Raw genomic sequence first — 23,701 nt, forward strand, 5'->3', positions numbered from 1 at the left:
CCCTTCCCCCCCTTGCTCTCTCTCTCCAATGATTAACAATAATTCGTTTCACATTTCATATAGTAGATGAATGTAAAGCATAAAATGAGTAATATCGCGATAGATGCAATGGTTTCAAAGATTGCAAGATGTGTCTTAAAATTTTTAACATCATGTCTACGAGAAAATCAATGTACCTTTATTTCTAATCTGTCTATGCTCTCAGGCAAGATTGCATTTACGATTACAGGTAATCAATCTATCTAGTGATTATGACAGACAGACAAAGAAACAAGTGTAGTAATTAATCGTGACTATAAGATTTGAATGAATCTTCAGAAATCTGAAAATCACGACTATCGTGCAAAAATAGTACCTGGTACCTGCGCACGACTGTCGTGTAAATCTAGTACCTGCACACGACTGTCGTACAAGTATAGTACCTGCACACGACTATGGTGTAAATCTAGTGCTTATAGACGACTGTCGTGTAAATCTAGTACCAGCACACGACTGTCGTGTAAATCGAGTACCAGCACACGACTGTCGTGTAAATCGAGTACCTGCACACGACTGTCGTGTAAATATAGCACCTAGTACCTGCACACGACTGTCGTGTAAATATAGCACCTAGTACCTGCACACGACTGTCGTGTAAATATAGCACCTAGTACCTGCACACGACTGTCGTGTAAATCAATAGCAAATCCTCCTGCCGTATTCATCCATCACCCTTTTAACAATTCATCAAAAATGACCCTACAACAGCACTAACTTTGTTTGCACTCCCGATGACAATATGAAAACAATGTTGCATTTACACACAAACACGTGAAAGGAAAAAAAAAACAATTCCATCGGTTTTAAAGTCAATTAAGGAAGGCCATTTGGACCCTAATTCCACGCTATCATGCGAGGGGATATATTTTTTTTTCTTGTATGTGCGCAGTCTGGCAACATTTGTGATGTAACTTGAACGAATAAGCTTTCGCTGTCTCGTTTTTATGAATTATGGGTAGTTATCCTCGCCTTTGTCCTTTGCCTAAATCGTCTATTTGTTTTATTAGTATTCTTTTTTTCTCTAACCTTCATCTAATCCCCATTCGTCAAAAAGCGCACACACGCAGAATGACGATGATTTCATAATTACAGGTAAGACAGGTGAGATACCACCATCCTTGAAGGTATAATTGTGCAAATAGAATTACTGTAATTTCCGGCGGAATTAAAACTGTTATATAATTACACAAACGTTTTTCTGATGATAACTGCAACTAAGAGTTTCTTATCTTACCTTGATGATCTGTTGTAATATGATATATTAATATCAAAATTAATGAAGTCAGAATTAATGAAGCCAGAGATGTATTGTGCTGACAAAGGCAACGAGATAAAGGTGAATGTGATTATGTTACGAAAATTCTAGAGGTAATTTAATCTCGCTGCTTAAACAGGACTCTTACACATTCTAGTGTCTTTCAAAGGATCTAAGACCAAGAAGCCATTGTTAGGATAAATACCTTTATTATTATTATTATTATTATTATTATTATTATTATTATTATTATTATTATTATTATTAATATTATTATTATTATTATTATTATTATTATTATTATTATTATTATTATTATTCAAAGATGAACCCATTCATATGGAGCAAGCCCCTAGGGGCTTCCAAAGTATATGGTGTTCATTTGAAAAAAGTAGCAATAAGTAATAGTAAATACAGAATGAGGAGATCAGTTATTAAAAAAAGCAATAATAAATGAATTAATTAATATATAAATAGATAAAAAAGGTAAATGAATCATAAAATAGTAGGAGAATTACTTTAGGCTAGTATGATGGCAATTGAATATTATGGTCTTGAAGAATATCTGTTACAATTGCCATTATCTTGAGTTATCCAATTCATTTATGCACTTTGCCGTATAGACAAATAGATGTTTCAAGGAACAGAGCCTTGTTATCAATGAATTTTCCCGATGACTCAGACTTTTGTTTCTCCTCGACAACAATTTGTTACTCTGGTTGAAAAAGAAAAAAAAAATGTTGTGTGGTCAGGTTCGTCCTACTGAAAAACAAGACGGCTGTGAAACTTCCTTTTTAAGTTTCAGAAGTCTTGCTCAACTCTTACTTACTTACTCAGTTCACGCTTAATGACTAATGTAGTTTTCTTGTTTCTTTGAAACCAGTTGGGGTTTCTCTTTCTGAAATTGAAGGGGAGGGAGTAGCTTTTGGAGTCTAGAGGAAATTGCTACAAACATCAATAATAGAATTTTTTTTTACGGAGAATGTGATTTACTGCCTTGTTTAGCTACTTGTTATTTCTATAAAAAGTTACGTATATATATATATATATATATTATATATATATATATATATATATATATATTATATATATATATATGTATATATATACACACACATATATGATATATAAAATAATTTATTAAATTTATATAATATATATACACATATATATATATGTATAATAATATTATATTATATTATATATTATAATTATATATTACATCTATTTATATTATATATATAATATATTATATATATATATTAATATATATATATATTATATATATATATACACACACACACACCACACTTTTATTGAATGGTTAGTGTCCAGCTACGTACAATATAATTTGGTTTGGCTAAAACTAACATCTGAATTGCATCCCATAACAGAAAACGATATCTTAGCATTCACAAAATTACGCAATTGAAGATTTAGTTAAATCAATAAAACAGAAAGATAAGATTTCACATATGCAGAAATATGAGTAGCTGAGAAATGAATTAATTTCTGAGCGTTGGAAGCGATAATCTATAGGAAAATATTTTACCATATAAAGATTGATGCAGAAATAGATGAGAATATTTAACCATTTAAAAATTTATGTAGAAATCAGAAATTTTATGAGGGAGCAAAATAAAAAGAGATGAAATCTCTCCTTCAGATTTTCCTCAGGTTTATACGTCACGGTCTGTCTGTCATCTTTATGAGAGAGAGAGAGAGGAGAGAGAGAGCGAGAGAGAGAGAGAGAGAGACAGGGGGTTGGGGGGAGGGGGGGGGCGGGGGGGAGGTAATTGGGGCGTTGCCCCCGGGGGTTGGCATTTCCCTGCCACATTTGAATATCTAAATCGACCCATCACGCTTCACTGCTTCCCTTCACGTGATACCCATCGCTGTCTTTTCCTTCCCATCGTCTCTCTCTCTCTCTCTCTCTCTTCTCGCTCTCTCTCTCTCTCTCTCTCTCTCTCTCTCTCTGTACCCATCACATTAATCCTCCATGCCCAACTTAACCATTACAGTAAGTCCTCTATACCCAGAACAGTCAAACTTCCGTCCTACTTTTAATATTTAGAGGATTGTGTCTGTATCTGTCATATACCAATCACAATATCATATATCTTCCCTTTACCACGACAACCCATTTTCTATGTTTCAACACTACGATCACACTCGTATTATGGACCAGGGCATCACATTTTATGTTTCAACCCTATGTACACACACTTATTATAAACAGGGCATTCCGTGTTCTATGTTTCAACCTTGTATCCACACTTATAACTAGGACACCCTGTTTACTGTTTCAACCCTATGTACACTCACTTATTATAACCGGGACATTCCGTGTTCTATGTTTCAACCTTGCATCCACGCTCTTATAACCAGGACACCCCATTTTCTATATTTCAACCCCTGTGTCAACACTATTATAACTAGGATTCCCCATTTTATGTTCCAACCTTATGTCAGCACCCTTATAGCTAGTATATATGTCGTTTTCTATGTTTCAACTCTAAATCCACTTTTATTTTAACCAAGACATCCCATTTTCTTTGTTCTAACCCTTATGTCCACAAATTATAAACAATACATCCAATTTTCTATGTTTCGACCCTGTGTCCACAATCGTGTAAACCGGATACGTGTTTTCTGTTTGAACTCTTGCGTTTATACAATTGTAACCATGACATCCCGTTTTCTATGTTCCATCTTATATTATGACCAGGATATCCCATTTTCTGTTCCAACTTATACAGAACCCCCCGTTCTCTATAACAACCATCGGACACCTACCTTTCTACCTTCCCTTGGCCAAATCTTCGCTAATCTTCCCTGGACCCCGCGGCTGCTGATCCAGTTCATTCATACGTTCCATGTGAAGCGGCGTTAATGGTCCCAGTTTGTCTGCTTCCCGTAATATTATAGATATATATAACCCTTTTGATTTTCGCCCAGAGAGGGTTTCCTCTCGTGTAGAGAGAGGTAGAGAGAAATAGTCATTTCAGCCCAATGACGCGTGTGTTCGAGCAGTACCACCACGTCTGAAACCGTTCGCCAAACATTTACCTAAAATATTCCCTCTCTCACTTTGGAAGCTTGCGTGGGAAGCTGTGGAGCATTTTAATGTTTGGTAATAATGTTTCCATTTAAACTGGCACAGTTGTACGTAAGGGGGAATAAGGTCCTGTCTCGCATTATTCGATAAGGGAAGTTGTGGCATGTCGGGTTTTGAGGGCAGGGGATTAACGGATATCAGGTTTCCAAACTTTGGAAACGCTTGCAGATTTTCTTTGTGGTGCTTGAATAAATCCTTAGAATTAATTCAAGAATGATAAGAGTACCCTCAATGCATCAAGTAAATCATATAGAATTTAAACAGGAGGATACGTATTCGAAAATTATTACTGTAATCCACATAAGGAATAACTAGATTTAGCAGTGAACAAATAAATGGTGGTAGGACATGGTTGTGTTTTGCGTTGTAAAATCTCATAGTAAGATTTCTCTATTGTTGACACAACAATTCATTGTTCTGTGAAAACTTGATGACTTTGTAATTGTTGTATAAACACTACATGCTGCAGACAAACAATATTATTATATATATATATTATATATATATATTTAAAATATTATATATATTATATATATATATATATTTTATAAATTTGATAATTATATATATTATAATATCTATATATATAATTTATGGTATTAATATATTATATTATATATATTTACTGGACCACTTCCTCGTTCCAGGAACACACTGTAGTGGGGGAGTTGCGGAGAATAACACAGTTGGTTGTGATTATCCATACCACACACACAACACACTCAGATATATATATATATATATAATATATATATATATATATATATATATTTATATATATATATCTATATAATCTATATATACGATATATATATAATGAATTAACTTGATCACGAAGTATTTAAAACGTGATGCTATGTATAAATAAAGGTTTTTTGCCACGAATTTTTTCATTTTTCTGCGTGGCAAAAACCTTTATATATATATATATATATATATATATATATTATATATATATATTATATATATATATATATATATATATATATATTATATTATATATTTTTATCTGAGTGTGTGTGTGTGTGTGTGTGTGGTATGGATAAGCACAACATAATCACAACCAACTGTGTTTTTTTTATCTCCGTAACTCCCCACTACAGTGTGTTCCCTGGAACGAGGAAGTGGCCCCTTAAAAACAACCTCGAAATGGGAACAACTCCCCCCTTTGCCAAACTTTCCCTCTGCAAAACTGGCAAAGTTACCTGAACGCAACAGAAAGATGACCCGGATTTCGTACCTTAACGACGGCTGTAAAATAAATTGCCATGATACGACAGTGGTTGAGTAAATAAACAAATAAAAATAGTGTTGCTTCTAAAAGTGCAGAATGGAGTCAGACCACTGTACAGTCTGGGTGCAATATATATATGTATATATATATATATATATATATATATATATATATATATATATATATATATATATATATATATATATATATATATATATATAGACGTATCGATCCATGAGTATTTCCTAATAGAGTGAGATGAATCCAACAAGAATTAACCTTATTTACTAAGGCAGGATTTGAGCAAGACTCTTAGCCCGTGAAATAAAGGCATTTAGATAGATTTTTACAGTCTCTCTCTCTCTCTCTCTCTCTCTCTCTCTCTCTCTCTCTCTCTCTCTCTCTCTCAACAAGCCTTGAATTGGATCATCGCCTGGCGATTACCTTTCAATTGATGATGTTGACAAACCATTTGGGCTAATAAAATTTCATTTGGAATACCATTATGAATGAGATAGCTCTCGTATAATTGCAAAGCATTTTGTTTATGATCATACAAAAATAAGTTAGTTGCATGAAGCTCTATCTAAAGTAGTAAATCCTTTAATTGAATAAATGCTGTGATATTACAACTAATAAAAAAAAAAAAAAACATAAGGAAAGGTTCCTTATACTCACCTCCAGTCCCCAAATCAAGAAGAGGTACCCGCACAGGTGAGTAGGTACCACCTGTCTCGTTGGTTCCTAATCTTTGTAACGTGGCCATCACTCCGGCATTCATGACTGCCGCGCCGCCGATCTGAAACAGATTGGCGAATCAGTAGTTTTTATTTTTTAATTTTTTTTAATTGCTGGTGAGGAATGACAAGAGGAATGAAAGATGAGTAAATTTGAAGTTTGTATTTATTACTGCTGCTCTCCCGTTCTGAAACAGATTGGCGAATCAGTTTTTTTTTTTTAATTGGTGGTGAGGAATGACGACAGGAGTAAAGGATGAGTAAATGAGAAGTTTGTATTTATTACTGCTGCTCCCCCGATCTGAAACCGATTGGCGAATCAGTAGTTTAGGTTTTGCGTACTCTGGGAGTAAGCCTGCAAACTACTTTGTTGTTGTTCCTGTTGCCGGGGGTTAGGAAAGGTCTATGGGAGAGCCTAAAAAGGTCTGAAAAAGGTATTATGCGTTGAGTTAATGATACAGAAATTTTAGGATAGGATATTTGTGATTCTTTTAAATAGATTGACAATGTAAAAAGTAAATATGCATGTTAAACAGCACTGAAAAATTGTTTGTAATTAAATATAGTATAGTTATTTTAATTTTTGTTGGTGAAACAAGGATCTATTTGACCATAGATTTTAGCACATTTTGATTTATGTTAAGTTAAGAACGTAATGTTTACAATTTATGCAGGAGGTGAAAATCTTGCACGTGTTCTGAGTTGCTAGAGGTCGTATTACGTTTTGTTTTTCCTGTAAATTGATGATGATGGATGGAAAATAGAATGAAGGATGAACAAAGGAGATGTTTGCGTTTATGCGTTTCGGTATTTAATAATAATTTTACCAATAATGTTGGCTGGTGTTAAAAAACTAAGAAATCTGCCAGTTAACTGGACATATCACAGATATTCATGGATGCAATCTGCGTAATGTTACCAGCGCCCCCTAAGGAATTACGCTCATTCTTAGTACATGGCTCAGATATAATTTGAATTATTCTTTAGTCGGTTTTACGTAATTCCCTGCTCATTCTCTAATGGCTAATGAGTATTTCTTCTCTTTACTATTGCATTACCTGCGCCAGTTGAGAATACTCCTTCTCTTATGGCAGTCAGAAAATACCGTTTCTTTCTTTCAGTAATATGAATGGCTGTTTGGCTATTATATATACATTCCATCATTTCAATGCCGCATTGTCCATGCTACTTTCATGATGCATTTATCAAGGCCACATATCTTCTTGCATCATGTTGTTATAGTCTTGATGACTTATCAGAATATCACTCACACAACTCCCCCCCCCCCCCACCCCAAGACCCCAGCTTCGTATGCATTGCTAATTAATGTCCAATGAGACTACTCCCCTTCCCAGTTTCGTCGGTATTCTGGACGGGTGCGAAAGATTTTCCACGCTTTCCGTGAAACCTCACAAAATACAAAGGACTTTTTTTTTCTGCATTAATAACAGGTACTGAACATCTTCCCTTCCTGCATTGCTGCGTTATTGATTTCAATTCAGAATCCTTCCCCCTTCTTACAGTTGTTTTTTTTTCTCCCCTCAGTTCATTGTTGCATTAATAATTAGCTCAGATTCCCACGTTTTGTTGTGGCATTGTTTATTAGTTCTGGGAATCCGAGAATCTTCTCATTGTCGTGCTGTTAAACGAGGGTGAGAATCGTCTCATATTTGTTGTATTATAGCTGACACTTACGTAGAATCTCCCCTTCCATTAAATATTGCACTATTAGTCAGCAATTTTAGTCTTCCCTCTCTTATAGGAGCAATGTAAGTCCTCCCTCTCATTTTTAACAGATGTCACTACGAATCTTCCCTCTTATAATTGTTACTTTACTATATGGCACTACGAATCTTCCCTCTCTTCAATAAGAACTGTAAATCCTCCCTCTCATGATTTTTATTTTATATTGCACTACGAATCTTCCCTCTCTTGAATAATCACTGTAAATCATCCCTTTCATATATTACACTGTCTAGCACTACGAATCTTCCCTCTCTTAAATAAACACTTTTAATCTTCTCTCTCATATTTTGCACTAATATGGCACTACAAATCTTCCCTCTCTTCAATAAAGCTGTAAATTTTCTCTCTCATAAGAGTTGCATTACTAAATGACAGAATCTTCCCTCTTTCATTGTTGCAATGAGAATCGTCCTTGCCTGATTATTGCATTTGTTAAAGTTATTAACAATCACTGAGAATTTTTAAGTTTTTTATTTTTAAATGGCATTAGAATCCTCCAATTAACTCTATACTTTGGAAGGATAATTAACAGATCGGACTCGTCACTACCCAGAGAAACTTTCCCTCAAAGAATCTTTCCCTCAAAGAATCTTTCCTTCAAAGAATCTTTCTCTCAAAGAATCTTTCCCTCAAAGAATCTTTCCCTGAAAGAATCTTTCCCTCAAAGAAACTTTCCCTCAGAGAATCGTTCGTTCAAAGAATCTTTCCCTCAAAGAATCTTTCCCTCAAAGAATCTTTCCATCAAAGAATCTTTCTCTCAAAGAATCTTTCCATCAAAGAATCTTTCTCTCAAAGAATCGTTCCTTCAAGGAATCTTTCCCTCAAAGAATCTTTCTCTCCTTTTACTCAGCCTCCACGAAAGAATTAAGAATCCGCACTTCCATAAGGCGGTAATGAGGCGCTATTAAAATCTTTCCTCCCCACCGGAAAAATTATTAATTGAGTTACTGCGATCGGGAATGGAATTAATGACTGGCTCTAACGCCGAGACTTGGAGAAATAATAATGTTTAATTATTCTGCATTTTTGAGGCAAGAAGCACAGGTACGGGACATTGTATCTTTTGAGATTTAGGATGGGATGTTCGTGATGTTGTGAAATAGTAGTTTTTATATAGAATTTTGTCTTTGAAAAAAAATCTTTGCAGTTTTTATGAAGAATTTTTTTCTTTGCACAAAAAAGGGAGAAAAATTCTTTACATACAAAATAAAAAAGATCTGGACATAGAGGGACATTTTTTTTTCATTCTTAAAAACGTTTCCATGAAATAAACTTGAACAATCCTGATAGTTTCTCAAAACTAATTATTTTTTTACTAAGAAATAACTTCCCTACAAGAAATATTACAATTATCTACTTTCAAAATAGAAAAAAAAAGATCATAACATTTAGGAACATTTCTTATTTTCAAAAAATATTTTCTTTAAACAAACCTGAGCAGCAGTTCTGATAGTTTTCTTTTAAGATATTCCCAACAAAGCAGATTGCTTAGAAACCCTCAAAATTTAATATTGAATTTTGCTTTAATTCATGAAACTCTTTATAAAAAAAAAACTCCTTATAAAAACAAACGCAAATCTATCTCAATGTTTCACTGTCGGATGGCAAGATTGATCCTATGATGGACAGGGCACAATTAGGATTTTAGAAATCACGAAAGGCGAAGTTGCGCAGACATGAATATGTGTCAGGAAAAATTACGTTATTGACGATTCTGATTGAAACATCGGGGTTACCCGGGGGCGGGGGGGGGGGGGGGGGGGGGGGGGGGGGGGGGGGGGGGGAGGTTGTTGGTGGAGGGGGGTGAGTATGAGGGTCATGCGGGACCACTGGGACCATGTGGGACTATCGGGGACCATGGAAAATCACTGGGGACTATGGGGGACCATGCGAGACGATTGGGGACCATAGCGAATCAATGGGGACCTTGGTGGACGATTGGGGACCACTGGGGACCATTGGGGAACCATGGGAGACCATAGAGGACATGGATGACCATAGGGAACCATGTGGAACCATGGGGAACCATTTGGGAGATCATGGTTAACCATGGGGAAACACTGTGGACCATTGGGCATCATGGGGAACCAATGGAAACCATTGTGAACGACTGGGGGACCGCTGGAGGCCAAAGGAGTTTACAGCGGATCAGGGAAGTGGGGAATTAGACCGGCGAAATTCCAACCCAACTCGACTTCCCCATCGAGGATAGGGGAATTAGGCCCCAGAATTCTCACCTTTACTTCCCCGTAGAGGATAATGGGGTTCTGCTGTTCCTCGTCGATGTTAATGATGGTGTCTTGGTTCGTCCAAACACGCACCACGACGTCACTAGATAAATTGGGGTGTGACGTCACCTGGATGTGGAGGGCCTGGTGTGAGTCGGCGCGGTTCTCCACCTTGTATCTCCACACGCCTCGCTGTTTTGCGGGGAGAGAGAGAGAGAGAGAGAGAGAGAGAGAGAGAGAGAGAGATGAGAGAAGGTAGAGATGAGTGAGAGAGAGAGAGGAGAAAAGGAAAGGAAGTGAGAGACATACAGAGAGAGAGAAGAGAGAGGAGAGAGAAAGAATAAAAGAGGAGTGAGACAGTCCCCCCCCCCCCCCCCCAGACAAACAGAGAGAGAGAGGGAGGAGAGAGAGTAGAGAGAGAGGAGAGAGAAAGAAGGAAGAGAGAGAGAAAGGAAAGGAGTGAGAGGAGAGGAAAGGTGAGACAGACAGGACGGAAGTCAGAGAGAGAGAGAGAGAGAGAGAGAGAGAAACAGAGAGAGAGGAGAGAGAGAGATGAGACAGACAGACAGTCAGAGAGAGAGAGAGAGAGAGAGAGAGAGAGAGAGAGAGAGAGAGAGGGAGAAAGGAGTGAGACAGACAGGCATACAGTCAGAAAAAGAGAGAGAGAGAGAGAAAGAGAGAGAGGGAGAGAGAGAGAGAGAGAGAGAGAGAGAGGAGGAGGTAGGAAAAAAGAGCGAAGAGAGAAGGAAGGGAGTGAGAGAGAGAGAGAGAGAGAGAGAGAGAGGCAAGAAAGGAAAAGAGCGAAAGAGAGAGAGAGAGAGAGAGAGAGAGAGAGAGAGAGAGTTTCGTTATTATGTGTAACACGAACAACAAAGTTAATTGTAACGACGAGGTTTTAATAAAGTTTAATGGGCTTCTTAAACTTTCTTAGTCTGTCAACATCTTAAGATTTTTTTTTCTTACGTCGATCATTTTCGCGTAGGCTTAATCCTTCGTAATTAAACATCAAATTTACGCCTAATTAAGCTTCTTTCTTTCTTTTTTTTTTTTTTACAAACTCTGAAGTTGCGAGATAACCTCATAATTAAGGCTGTTTTTTTTTTTAATCTTAAATGTTGAAGTAAAATTTTGCAGAGCAAAATTGATGGTGTTTTTTCTCCTTGCTGGTGGATATCAAAGACTTGAGTTATGGGTCCTTGTTTTTATATTGTTAAATTTTACTACTCTTATTATCACACACATACACACACTATACATATATATATATATCTATATATATATATATATATATATATATATATATATATATATATATATATATATATGTTTGTATGTGTGTGTGTATGTGAACGCATAAGAACATATTGCACAATTCTTTGGCTAACATTAGGATCGAACCTGGGCTCTCAAAAAATAAATAAATAAATAAAAAGAAATAGAAACATAAATACGCAGGTACACAAGTACTCATATTCCACCTTCTCGTATGACCTGCGTGGGGCCAATTGGTATCATAGCCCTGACCTTTCATTCGAGAGACCTAGGTTCGATATGAATTCAGGCTCACCTCCGCGTTGTGCAAGTTCACGAAGATCATATTCACGTCTCCGTCTTCCTCCTGCATGTTGACGGAGGCGAAGGTCGCTCCTGACGGCGACGTCAGATGAATGGTGTTCCCGACGTGGTTCAGGTCGTAGTAGTAGATGGCGAAGCGCGCATGCGCCATCACGGAGTCGTCCAGGGAGAAGGCGCCCGTGCTGAGGGAAGCGATCCCGCCCTTGTAGGTGGCGCTGTGGACTAAAACGGGCGTGACGGCGCCCCCGGCGGCCACTGCTGCAGTCAGGGCCTCCATGAGGGAGACCAGCATGCTCACCTTCGGGAGGAAAGTAAGCAGAGACATTTATTTCCTTGTTCAGAGAAGTTGGACGATATCCTATAGGTATCTTAAAGGTATCTTAGTGGTATCCTAATGAATCCTACTGGTATCCTTCAGCTATTCTACAGGTATCCAATTGGTATCCTATAGGTAACCTGCAGGTATCCTATAGGTATCTTACAGGTATTCTACAATGGTATCCTACCGGTATCCTACTACAGGCATCCTTCTGTTATCTTAAAGGTATCCTAATGGTATCCCACTGATATCCTACAAGTATCTTAATGGTGCCTTACATGTAGTATACTTCTGGTATCCTATGGGTATCCTACAGGTATCTTAAAGGTGTCCTACAGGTATCCCACAAGTATCCTACAGGTATCCTATTGCCATCCTACAGGTATCACACACATATCCTACGGCATCCTACTGACCTTCGAATCGATTCCCACGCCCTCGTCCATGACTGTGAAAACTCTCCCTCCGGATTCCTTGGAGATGGGGACCAGGGAATGATCTGGGGCGGGGAGTCCCGGCTTCTCCGTCAGGGGATACAGCACCAGCAGGAGGCGGAGGCCGTATTCGAGGACGATCTGCCTCACCTCCTCCGCCTCCGCCTCGCGGGCGTGGCTTCCGCTGGTCACGAGGACTATGTTGGCTTCCTGTGGGCGGTGATTGAGTAAATCCTCATTAAACGAAGGTACGTTTATTGCTTCAAGTTCGAAATCTAAGCATCTTATATATTTACAGTTATTGGGCATCAGTAGTTATGACACTTGATTAATACTACAAGTGAATATTTCTTTAATTTGATTAAAATTATATAAGTATTTATCAAGGACATGTTTATGGAACTAGGTTCCATATTCCAGAATCGTCATTAGTACTTCTCTATTCCTTATCTGTAAGTCTGACAATTCATAATACTACTCGTGTTCTGTGTTCACAGCCAGCTTAAAAATCAAGTAAATGTTTGTTTAAGTACACAGTAACCTTAAATGGATGATGATACATTAATACTGCACGTGATAATTTTTCATTTTAATTTAAACAATTTAAGTACTTATCCAAGACATGCTTTAGGAACCAGAACCCAGAATCATCAGTATCATGTATTCCCTGCCTGTAAAACTCTTTCATCTCACTACCCTGTGTGCTCAGAAATCCAGTGAGGCTGTGTCCCCATTCGACAGAGCCTCAATAGAGTTAGTTATTGCTCTTCTATTTTCTCAAAGCAAAATAAAAGCAAGGATTAGAAACCTGAAAGAGTTTAAGCAATAATAACCCAAGATATATATATACATTGAGCAAAGTCCCAATTTTCGTACATCTCTGAAATGACAGTTAAGAAAGTCATACTCTGTATAAGCTTAGAAAGAATACATTCTCATAAGGTAATACAGTCTCTTGTATCTCGGTATAATTATTTTGAATGAGCATCAAAAACATTTCACTTGACTCTTTCGAGTCGTAAGGAAACTGATGTTTTCTCTTAAAGAAAAAATTACATAATATATTCGTATATAAAAAATATTTAATGACAGGAAATTAGTAAATTAATCTATATACCTCAACAGAAATCATGCCTGAATATTGAGGAATTTTATAAATTACCATAAAAACTTGAGGAGATGTAACCAACAAATTGTCCTCATTTCAACTTAGGAAAAAGGAAAACACGTTCCATTTTAGCAGTAAAAAAAGAGAAAAGAAAAGGGGGTGGGGGTAAAAGTGTCAGACTTAAACAAAAGACAAGTTCAGTGAATCGGGTGCCATTGTTTAAACAATAGAATACAGCCCGTGTAGAGGCACAATACATTCTCAGCTTATTTATTTTGTACCCAATGGAATGAAAGAGAATCTCAGCTGAGTCCCAGTCACACACACACACACACGCACACACACATATATGTATATATATATATATATATATATATATATATATATATATATATATATATATTTTTATACATTTATACGCATGCAAGAACATATGAATGTTATGCTATAGTGTACGTACACACATTCATATACATATAGGTAACAAAAGCCTCATATATATATATATATATATATATATATATATATTATAATATATATATATAATATATATATCATATGATATATATATATATTATATATATATATGAGAATTAAGTATATAATATATATATATTTTATATATATATATATATGTATATATATATACATATATGATAAATTATATATATATATATATATCTATATAATACTATATATATAATATACATGAGGTTTTTGTTACCTATATGTATATATGAATGTGTGTAGGTACACTACAGCATAACATTCATATGTTCTTGCTTGCGTATAAATGAATAACCAAATGTGTGAAATGATCAGTTACGCTGCTCAAAGATAAGACTGATGGATATTTTTTTAACCATAAATTACAGAAATATTTCACAAAATTTCAGCGGATCTGAAGACGTACATTTATATTACCAGAAACCAAATAAAAAAACATCCTTACATCCCTCAGCCTAAATCACAAAACAAAATGGAAAAAATCCTTACGTCTTACGGGAGCAGCACACACACACACACACACACACTCAGGAACAAACGTCACTTATTATTACCTGTGTGGAGGCCTTCGCCTCCTGCAGGATGCTGATGGCCTTCCGGATGCCGCAGGCGATGCAGGCTTGGCTGGAGCGGGCCGTCGAAGGATTTCGAGGCAAGGAGGACCCCACTCGCTCACGAAGGTCCGACGAAGTCGTCTCCAGCTGCGGGCCCCGAAATATTGATCTGTTAGAGGAATTGCTTGCTGGCCCCCAACCCCACTCTCTCTCTCTCTCTCTCTCTCTCTCTCTCTCTCTCTCTCTCTCTCTCTCTAGCTTTTTATTCCCTTCAGTTCCATTCTCTGTTTTGTTTTTCTATTTTTTTTTTTTTTTTTTTCAAGAGAAGTGAACTGACCGTCTGTGGTTGAAATATAGATTTGGTAGAGAAATTGCTTGGATTCTTTTATTCTATATATTTTTTTTTTCTTTTGCCGTTTTTGCATTATCTTTATACGATTTTTCATTCATTCTTTTATTCATTTTTTCATAATGTATTCCAATTTTATTTATAGATTTTTTTTTATTTCGACAAAAATAACGATTAGGTAATGAATGGAAATTAATGACATTTAACCACCAATTTTGGAGATGAGAAATGAAAATATAATACGGTAAAGCTCATCAATAGTATGGAAGTCAATTAAAAATAAATGTAAATTATTAACACTGAACCACCAATTTTGAAGGTCAGAAAATTCCACTGAAAATAAATACGAATCAATAACATTTAACCACCAAATCATCCCTTCCCCAAAATTCCACTGAAAATAAATACGAATCAGTGACATTTAATCACCAGTGCCAAATCATCCCTTCCCAAAACTCCACTAACAATAAATACGAATCAATGACATTTAACCACCAGTGCCAAATCATCCCTTCCCAAACTTCCACTAAAAAGATGTACGAATTAGTGACATTTAACCACCAGTTGTAAATCATCCCTTCCCAAAATTCCACTGAAAATAAATACGAATCAGTGACATTTAACCACCAGTGCCAAATCATATCTTTCCTCAAAATTCCACTGAAAAGATATACGAATCAATGACATTTAACCACCTGTGCCAAATCATCCCTTTCCCCAAAATTCCACTGAAAATAAATACGAATCAATGACATTTAACCACCAGTGCCAAATCATCCCTTTCCCCAAAATTCCTCACCATGAAGAGCTGGGCCGCCTGTTTGGCTATGGCATTGAAGACCACGACGCCCACCTCGGCACCATTCGGGAGGTCGTAGACGACGACGCGACGTATCGCCTTCCTGACGAACTCCCAACGGCGCTGCAAAGCAAAGCAAAAACAGTTATTGCAAACAAGATTATTGCTGCGACTGTTACAGAAGTATTCTGCTTCCTAGTATGGAGGGACGTTTCCGTTTTCTGATGAATTTTTTTTATCATTCTTTTTTTTTCTTTTTTTTCGTTCGGGTAAAATCTTTTTCCTGATAAACAGGAAAAATAAATTTGATGTTTTGCAATATTGTGGATAATTATTATTATTATCCGGGTTTTTTCATGACAGAATCAACAAAATGAATTTAAAGTTTTGCAATTTTGGTGATAATTGTTATTGTCCAGTTTTTTTTTTTTCATTCAGGTCAAATTATTTTTCTGACAATAATGAAAAATAAATTTAATGTTACAATGTTGTGGATAATTATTAATATCCGTTTTTTTCGTGACAGAATCACGAAAAATAAATTTTTAAGTTTTGCAATTTTGGTGATAATTATTATCGTCCATTTTTTTTCAGGTAAAATTGTTTTTCTGACAATCACGAAGAATATATTTGATGTTGGGCAATATTGTGGATAATTATTATTATTCGTTTTTTTTTTCGCGACAGAATCACGAAAAATGAATTTAATGTTTTCCAATTTTGGTGATAATTGTTATTGTCCAGTTTTTTTTTATTCGTGATAATTTTTATTGTCCATTTTTTTTCATTCGGGTAAAATTTTCTTTCCTGAAAATCACGAAAAATAAATTTAATGTTTTGCAATAGTGTGGATAATTATTATTATCCGTTTTTTTCGTGACAGAATCACGAAGAATAAATTTAATTTTTTGCAATTTTGGCGATAGCTGTTATTATCCAGTTCTTTTTTTTTATTATTATTATTATTCTGGTAAACATTTTTCCTGATAATCACGAAAAATAGATTTAATGTTTTGCAATATTGCGGATGATTATTATTATGTTTTTTTTTCGTGACAGAATCATAAAAAATATATTCAACGTTTTGCAATTCTGGTGATAATTGTTATTGTCCGTTTTTTTTCTATAGAATCACGGAGACATAGATAAAATATTTTTGCAGTGCTACTGGCTCATTTTTTTTTTTTTTTTTTTTTTTTTTTTTTTTTTTTTTTTTTTTTTTTTTTTTTTTTTTTTTTGCTGTAAAAGGATCATGCTGAATATTGGCATTTTCTGCAATGTAAAAGATATTTTTTTGTGAAATAATCGCGCAAAATATTTATATTTCTCAGATCATAAAATATTTTTTTATTAAGTAATAAAAAAATATTAAAATTTTCTGCATCTTGAAAATATCAACATTTTCTACAAGTGAAAATATTAACATTTTCTGCAAGTTGAAAATATGAACAATTTCTGCAAGTTGAAATGTTTCTTTTTCTTGTATGAGTTAGCACAGTTAAGTGTAGATTTATGCGTTATTAAATAATTTTTGCGGTGCGTGTGTTTTGGGGGGGGAGGGGGCGGATGTTGAAGCAGGAATCCTGAACAATTCACAGAAATTGTTTGCTAAGGGCATTATTTAAAAGCAAACAATAGGTCACAATTTACATATATGTTTGCCAATATTCAATGATATTTAGTGTGTGAAAAGGGTTAATTTAATTAATAAATTCTTTAATATATCTATTTCAAAAGTTGTTATCATTTAATTCAAAAAATTTCTATTTCTTCAGGGCGAATAAAAGATTAAGTTATGATTAGTTATTTGCATCAATACACAAGAAATAAATTTAACTGTTTAAACCACAAACGAAAAAAATATTCATATAAATTCTACAAAAAGTACCTGACAGTTAAATTTATTCAACTCTTTTTCTTCTCCAGTTGAGACCTTGCGGTCCGTCCTTTTCTCTCTCTCTCTCTCTCTCTCTCTGCTCGCCTTACCATCTGTCCCAATATTCTCCCAAATCTCTCTTGCGCCTTTCTGACCCTGGCTCTGAACTTTTCCACTACGTTCCAAAGTTACCTTCTGTGAGATCCTTCTTCAATTCTCTTCTCTTCTCTCTCTCTCTCTCTCTCTCTCTGCTCATTCTCTCTCTCTCTCTCTCTCTCTCTCTCTCTCTCTCTCTCTCTCTCTCTCTCTGCTTTTCATTCTCTAATATCCTTTCTGTGTCTCTCTCTCTCCTTTTCATGCTCTTATATCCTTTCTCTCTCTCTCTCTCTCTCTCTCTCTCTCTCTCTCTCTCTCTCTCTCTCTCTCTCTCTCTGTTTGCCAAATAACTGCAACCCCATCTTTTCTCTCGCCTTTATTTGTTCTCAATATCTCCAGAATTTACACACCAATATTTCTCAATTTGTCTCATCCCTTCCATTTTAGTCGTGATAAGCCGATGTATTTATGTTTTTTTCTTTGAGATTTATTCTTTGACATTTATTGTTTCCAATGTTTATTGTGTTTACTTTATTTTCCATTTTAATTTCCTCAAATTGCCAAAGGATTTCCGTGTGAAATCGACGGTTGTGACCTGAATGTAGCACCCTTTGTTAACCTTCATACCTGGAAGTCAACTATTGATCAGAATGCACCTCTCTCTCTCTCTCTCTCTCTCTCTCTCTCTCTCTCTCTCTCTCTCTCTCTCTACCTTACCTTGACGGCACTCCTTTCCTTTACTGTCGTTTTGGTTTATTTATCCTCAATATTTTTTTAGGCTTTTGTTGAAAAGATTTTTTTGACAGTTCAGGGTTTGGATTCAAAACGGTATTTTTTATCATTCCAAAACTTGTAAAGAGAACTTTTTTTTTCTCTCATTTCAAAATTACCAAAAATGAGAAAACTCATTATTTGTTTGCATTTCAAAATTTGTAAAGATAGTTTATTACTTTTTTTTATTAGTTCAAAATTCATAGAGAAAACTATTTTTCAGTTCAAACAAAATTAAAAACGATATTATATATATATATATATATATAATATATATATATATTATATATATATATATATATATATATATTATATCTATATAATATATATATATGAGCCCAAAATTTTGAATCAATTTTTAACAAAGGATTAAACAAGTGAATGAGTTATATTCAATAATCTTGTGGGTTTCTTTTTCCCTCTTCAGAAAAAAACTAAAAGAAGTTTTTGTTTGGTTCAAAGGATTACTAATTAATTAGAACTGTTATAGAATTATTTCCTGTTTATATAATAGGAGGATTCTCTTTCAATACAAACAAATAATTGGTGTCGCTAATTTAGCTGATCTATTTAGAAAGCAACCGAGATTTAACCTATTGATCTGATTGCGCAAACAAGTTTGTCTCTCTCTCTCTCTCTCTCTCTCTCTCTCTCTCTCTCTCTCTCTCTCTTGGATGATAGTGCAACACACTCTCTCTCTGTCTTTCTCGTAGTTGATAATGCAACACTACTCTCTCTCTCTCTCTCTCTCTCTCTCTCTCTCCGTTGATATTGCAACTCCTGTTTCACTCTCTGTCTTCCCTAACATTGCAACCTTCTCTCTCTCTCTCTCTCTCTCTCTCTCTCTCTCTCTCTCTCTCTCTCTCTCTTATACCAGAGCATTGATCTAACTCCAGAAAGCCTCGTTTTCTTCCCTTTTCCAGCTTATCTCTTATTTTTCTCCTCTTTCTCCCCTCCTTACTCTCCTCCCTCCCTCCGTCATTCCACTCCCCTACTCCCCCAACCCCTATCCTCGTTCCCCCCTCCCCCTTACCCCCCCTCCCCAACCTTCCCCATTCGCCCAGGTAATCCGAAATGGACCAAGAAATCTTCGCGTGATACTTACCTGAACATTCATAACGGTAGTGTCCTCGACTAGCAGTATGAACCTCTGCGTTGGCTTACGTATAAAGTGAATTTGCGGGGAAAGGTACCCTGCTGAAGGCCTGCGAGATCTGTAAAAAGAAGACGGAGAATATAAGAAGAAGAAGAAGAAGAAGAAGGTGGAAAATAAAATAAAGGCGAGAAAGGGGGAGAGCAAATAATACAAACAGGCCATTGCATTGGTCAAATGGATGCAGCAGGCGTATTGGAGAATTTCTCGCATGTAAATTTTACACTGCGTTTTATTTTTTTTTTCAGGTTTGGCTCATTTATTTCTACGTAAATACGTTTTGTTTTTATATATTAGAAACTATATTCATTGAGTGAGTCTTGCAGAGTTTGCATGCAATTCGAAAACGACGCCAGTATTTGTGAAAAAGAAACCTGCAATTCCTATTTCTCTCTGAATTAATTTTATAAGATAAATTGTATAATGAAGTTTTAAATCTGTATTCATAGCTTATGTACTTCCCCAATGCTTCATATTTCTAACGCCATTAGACACTAATCAAATTAGGGCGAACTACAGTTTTAGTCAATACTAAACCTGGTATGTGTCTGTGAAAGTAGATTTTATTGTTATCTAATCAACATGAAACGATTTCGTGTGCATATATATATATATATATATATATATATATATATATATATATATATATATATATATATATATATATATATATATATATATATATATACACACACATACACAAGGTGTCCATAAAGTTCCAGTACCATTCTTAGTAATAAGGACTTGTAATGGTATTGGGACTTTATGGACACCCTCTATATACTATATATATATTATATATATATATATATATATATATATATATATATATATATATATATATATATATATATATATATATATATGTATGTATGTATAAGTGTGTGTGTGTGTGTGTGTGTGTGTGTGCATTTATGTACATTTCCCTTCCATAACAAATACTATAATTCTGCTAACTATTTACACTTAAAAAATAATTTATATGTTAATTTACATAACCGTCATAATAAAACCCAAACCCGATGAAAACCCAACAGAAGAAGAATTCTTTAAAGAAAGAAAGAAAGCCAGAGCGACTGGATAAGATACTTACCGAGATTCGCCAAAGTCGCTGTGCCTTTTCATAACCTCCCAGGCAGAGAGACCGTCACATAAAGCATTCTGCTTCGTCGGGGCTTCTTGGTTGTGGCTCTTTGAATCACAGAATTTTGTGACCTGGCAAAGAAGAAGTCAGCAGTTTTTCTTTTCTTTTTTTAGGGTTTTTGAAAGGCGTTTTTATCGCGTTTTTAAGATGTTGGTGATAGAAGAATTTAGACAATTTTAAAAGTTCTTCGTGTAATTTTATTTGCGTTTTAAAAGTTTTTTCTAAATGGTTTTTGTGAAGAAGTCAGCAGTTTTTTCTTTATTTAGTTTTTTGGGGGTCGTGTTTAATGTTTTTAAGAGGTTGGTGATGGAAGAATTTGGACAATTTTAAAGGGTTTTTTGGTGTAATTTTATTTGCGTTTTAAAATTTTTTAAATGGTTTGTGTGTGTGTGTGTGTGTTTTTTAAGAATTTTGAAATACAAGAATTGTTGGGATGTTTTGGAGTTTTTAAAGCATTTCTTAGGGCTTTTTGTGTAATTTTGTGTAATTCTTTATTATTTTAAAAGTTTTTTAAAATGGTTTTGTGTGTGTGTGTGTGTGTTTTAAAGAGGTTGAAACAGAAGAATTTTGGGAAAGTTTTGGAGTTTTTAAAACATTTTTTGGGGCTTTTGTAAATATTTTTAAGAGGTTGGTAATAGAAGAATGTTAGTAAGTTTTTGGAGTTTTGTAAAGTATTTTCAGGGTTTGTGTGTGTGTGTGTTTTTTTTCTTTTTAAGATGTTGGTGAGAGAACAATTTGGGTAATTTTTGGATTTTTCCTTTAAGTTTTTTAGTCATTTTTAAGAGGTTAGTAATAGAATGATTTAGGTAGGTTTTAGTTTCTTTAATTTCTTTAGGGCTTTTTCAGTTTTTTAGAGTTAGTAATAGAGGAATCTGGGCATTTGTTTAAAAGTTTTTCTCAAAATTATATAAAGAATACAATTTACAATATTAATTGCGTTTCAGAAGTTTTTCGGTTATTTGCAGTTATTTGATTTTTCAGTTCATTAAAAGGATATTTATGAAATTGCTATGTTTCCTTCATTAGAAAATATAAGAATGAAACAATCTCGAATATTTAGAACGATCTTTAGATTTTTCATATATTTGTAAACCGTTATTACAATCAATATATATAATGTATGACATACAATGAAGCCTTATTGAAACAGGGCTTAGATGTAGGTTATTATTAACTTGACGTGAAGTGCATTGTAGATTTGGAAGTATTTTGGGAATCAAAGAAAACAACACCCTCGACATCTCACCTGAGGAAGGTGAGGCAAGGACAGCAGCGAAGACGTCGCATTCCTGTGCGCCTCCGGGGGCCAGGCACAGTGGTGGGCGTGATCCGGATGGCAGATGGGCGAGGGCACCCGGACGTCCGTGCAGACGGACGCCTCCCACCGCTGTCCGTGACGGTACAAGGGCGTGTAGAGGCGGTCTCCCGCGTGGCCGGCCTCCGAAAATAGCCCCCAGCGGTACTTGCCCCATTCCCCGACTAAGATACTGGCCGCCCTCGAGACGTGACTCGCGGAGCTGTTGGCGGCTTCGAGGAATCCCACACCCAGGTAGATGTAGTCCCCAGGTTGGCCGCAGCCTCGGCTCTGCTGGGTCCAAGGGGAGTCTCCGAAGACTGGGTGGGGGGCGCCCAGCTTTATGTGGGGGGGATGCGTGGGTATTGGAGGCGGATTAGGTGACGGATGGGGAACGCAAGACCTACTTGTCCAGTGGCGTGGGTATATGACCGATGCTGATTTTAGGGAGAGCATACCCTCGGTGGCCATGTGTAGTGCTTCTGACCAGGATGTTAGCACCGTCTGGAAAGGAGAAAGAAAATGGAGATTAATTATAATGTATTTAAATACCACAATGGATTACTTTCTTTACACTGAGAACCCCTAGAAAATATTACTATATTTGTTTCCATTAGCGCTTTTGGGATGATATTTCTACCCTTACACCCATTATCATTAAAAGAAAACTTTGTCTAAAGAAGACAAGAATGAAGTGCATTAAGGAATTGTTGCACCAACTCCCCTTTATAGGAGTGAAGAGTAAATGTAGAATTAGAATGAGAGAAAGAAGGTGAAACATTTAAAGGTGAATGCTGATATAGTATTTGTGGTGGAAGAACTGAAAAATTCAGACATGTATAATTACATAGAAGTGACAAAGTAAGTGGTGTAAAAATGGATTTGGGCATGTAGGAAGAATGGAGCGTGTTAGGCTGGCGAAAAAAGTATATAATTCTGAAGGAAAAATCTGAAAATGGATGAATGAATTAAACGGAAGATGCGTATTGGAAAGTAGGGGTCTCAACACTGTATGCAAGATAGAGGCGTTTGACGTACTCTCAGTGAGACTTTTTTGTAAGTATTTGAAGCTATTAGTTTCCTCCACAGAGATGTCAATTGTGATTTTGACACTTCAGTGTCATTGCTGAAGTGAACCTATCAGGAAAGTCGTTTTAACGTTTAAAACTACAGAATAGATGATCGTTGTTCTTCCAGTATTTGGAGCTAGACCCTATTAGATGAATCGTTTTAATGCTGAAAATTATACACATAGAGGGTTGGTTAGAGCCAAATATCCGATTCAAACAACACACCATTACCCAATATTTCTCCCTTATTTTTGTCTAAACTTCCAATATCAAATAGAGACCATCAACATTTACG

General features: G+C 35.6%; 1 protein-coding gene across 1 annotated transcript in view; it reads right to left on the reverse strand.

Annotated features, from left to right (window-relative positions):
* Positions 1-22,840, reverse strand: part of LOC135207514 (calcium-activated chloride channel regulator 4-like) — a 58,222-nt gene extending 35,382 nt beyond the window's left edge. Inside the window, 9 exon segments of the mRNA XM_064239335.1 lie at positions 6,325-6,445; positions 10,367-10,549; positions 11,925-12,230; positions 12,668-12,895; positions 14,855-15,001; positions 16,003-16,125; positions 19,851-19,959; positions 20,992-21,113; positions 22,289-22,840. Of these exon segments, the coding sequence (XP_064095405.1) occupies positions 6,325-6,445; positions 10,367-10,549; positions 11,925-12,230; positions 12,668-12,895; positions 14,855-15,001; positions 16,003-16,125; positions 19,851-19,959; positions 20,992-21,113; positions 22,289-22,807 (1,858 nt within the window). The 5' untranslated portion in view covers positions 22,808-22,840.
* Positions 22,841-23,701: the final 861 nt, after the last annotated feature.

The sequence above is a fragment of the Macrobrachium nipponense genome, chromosome 32 (assembly GCF_015104395.2).
Source record: "Macrobrachium nipponense isolate FS-2020 chromosome 32, ASM1510439v2, whole genome shotgun sequence".
Taxonomy (NCBI): domain Eukaryota; kingdom Metazoa; phylum Arthropoda; class Malacostraca; order Decapoda; family Palaemonidae; genus Macrobrachium; species Macrobrachium nipponense.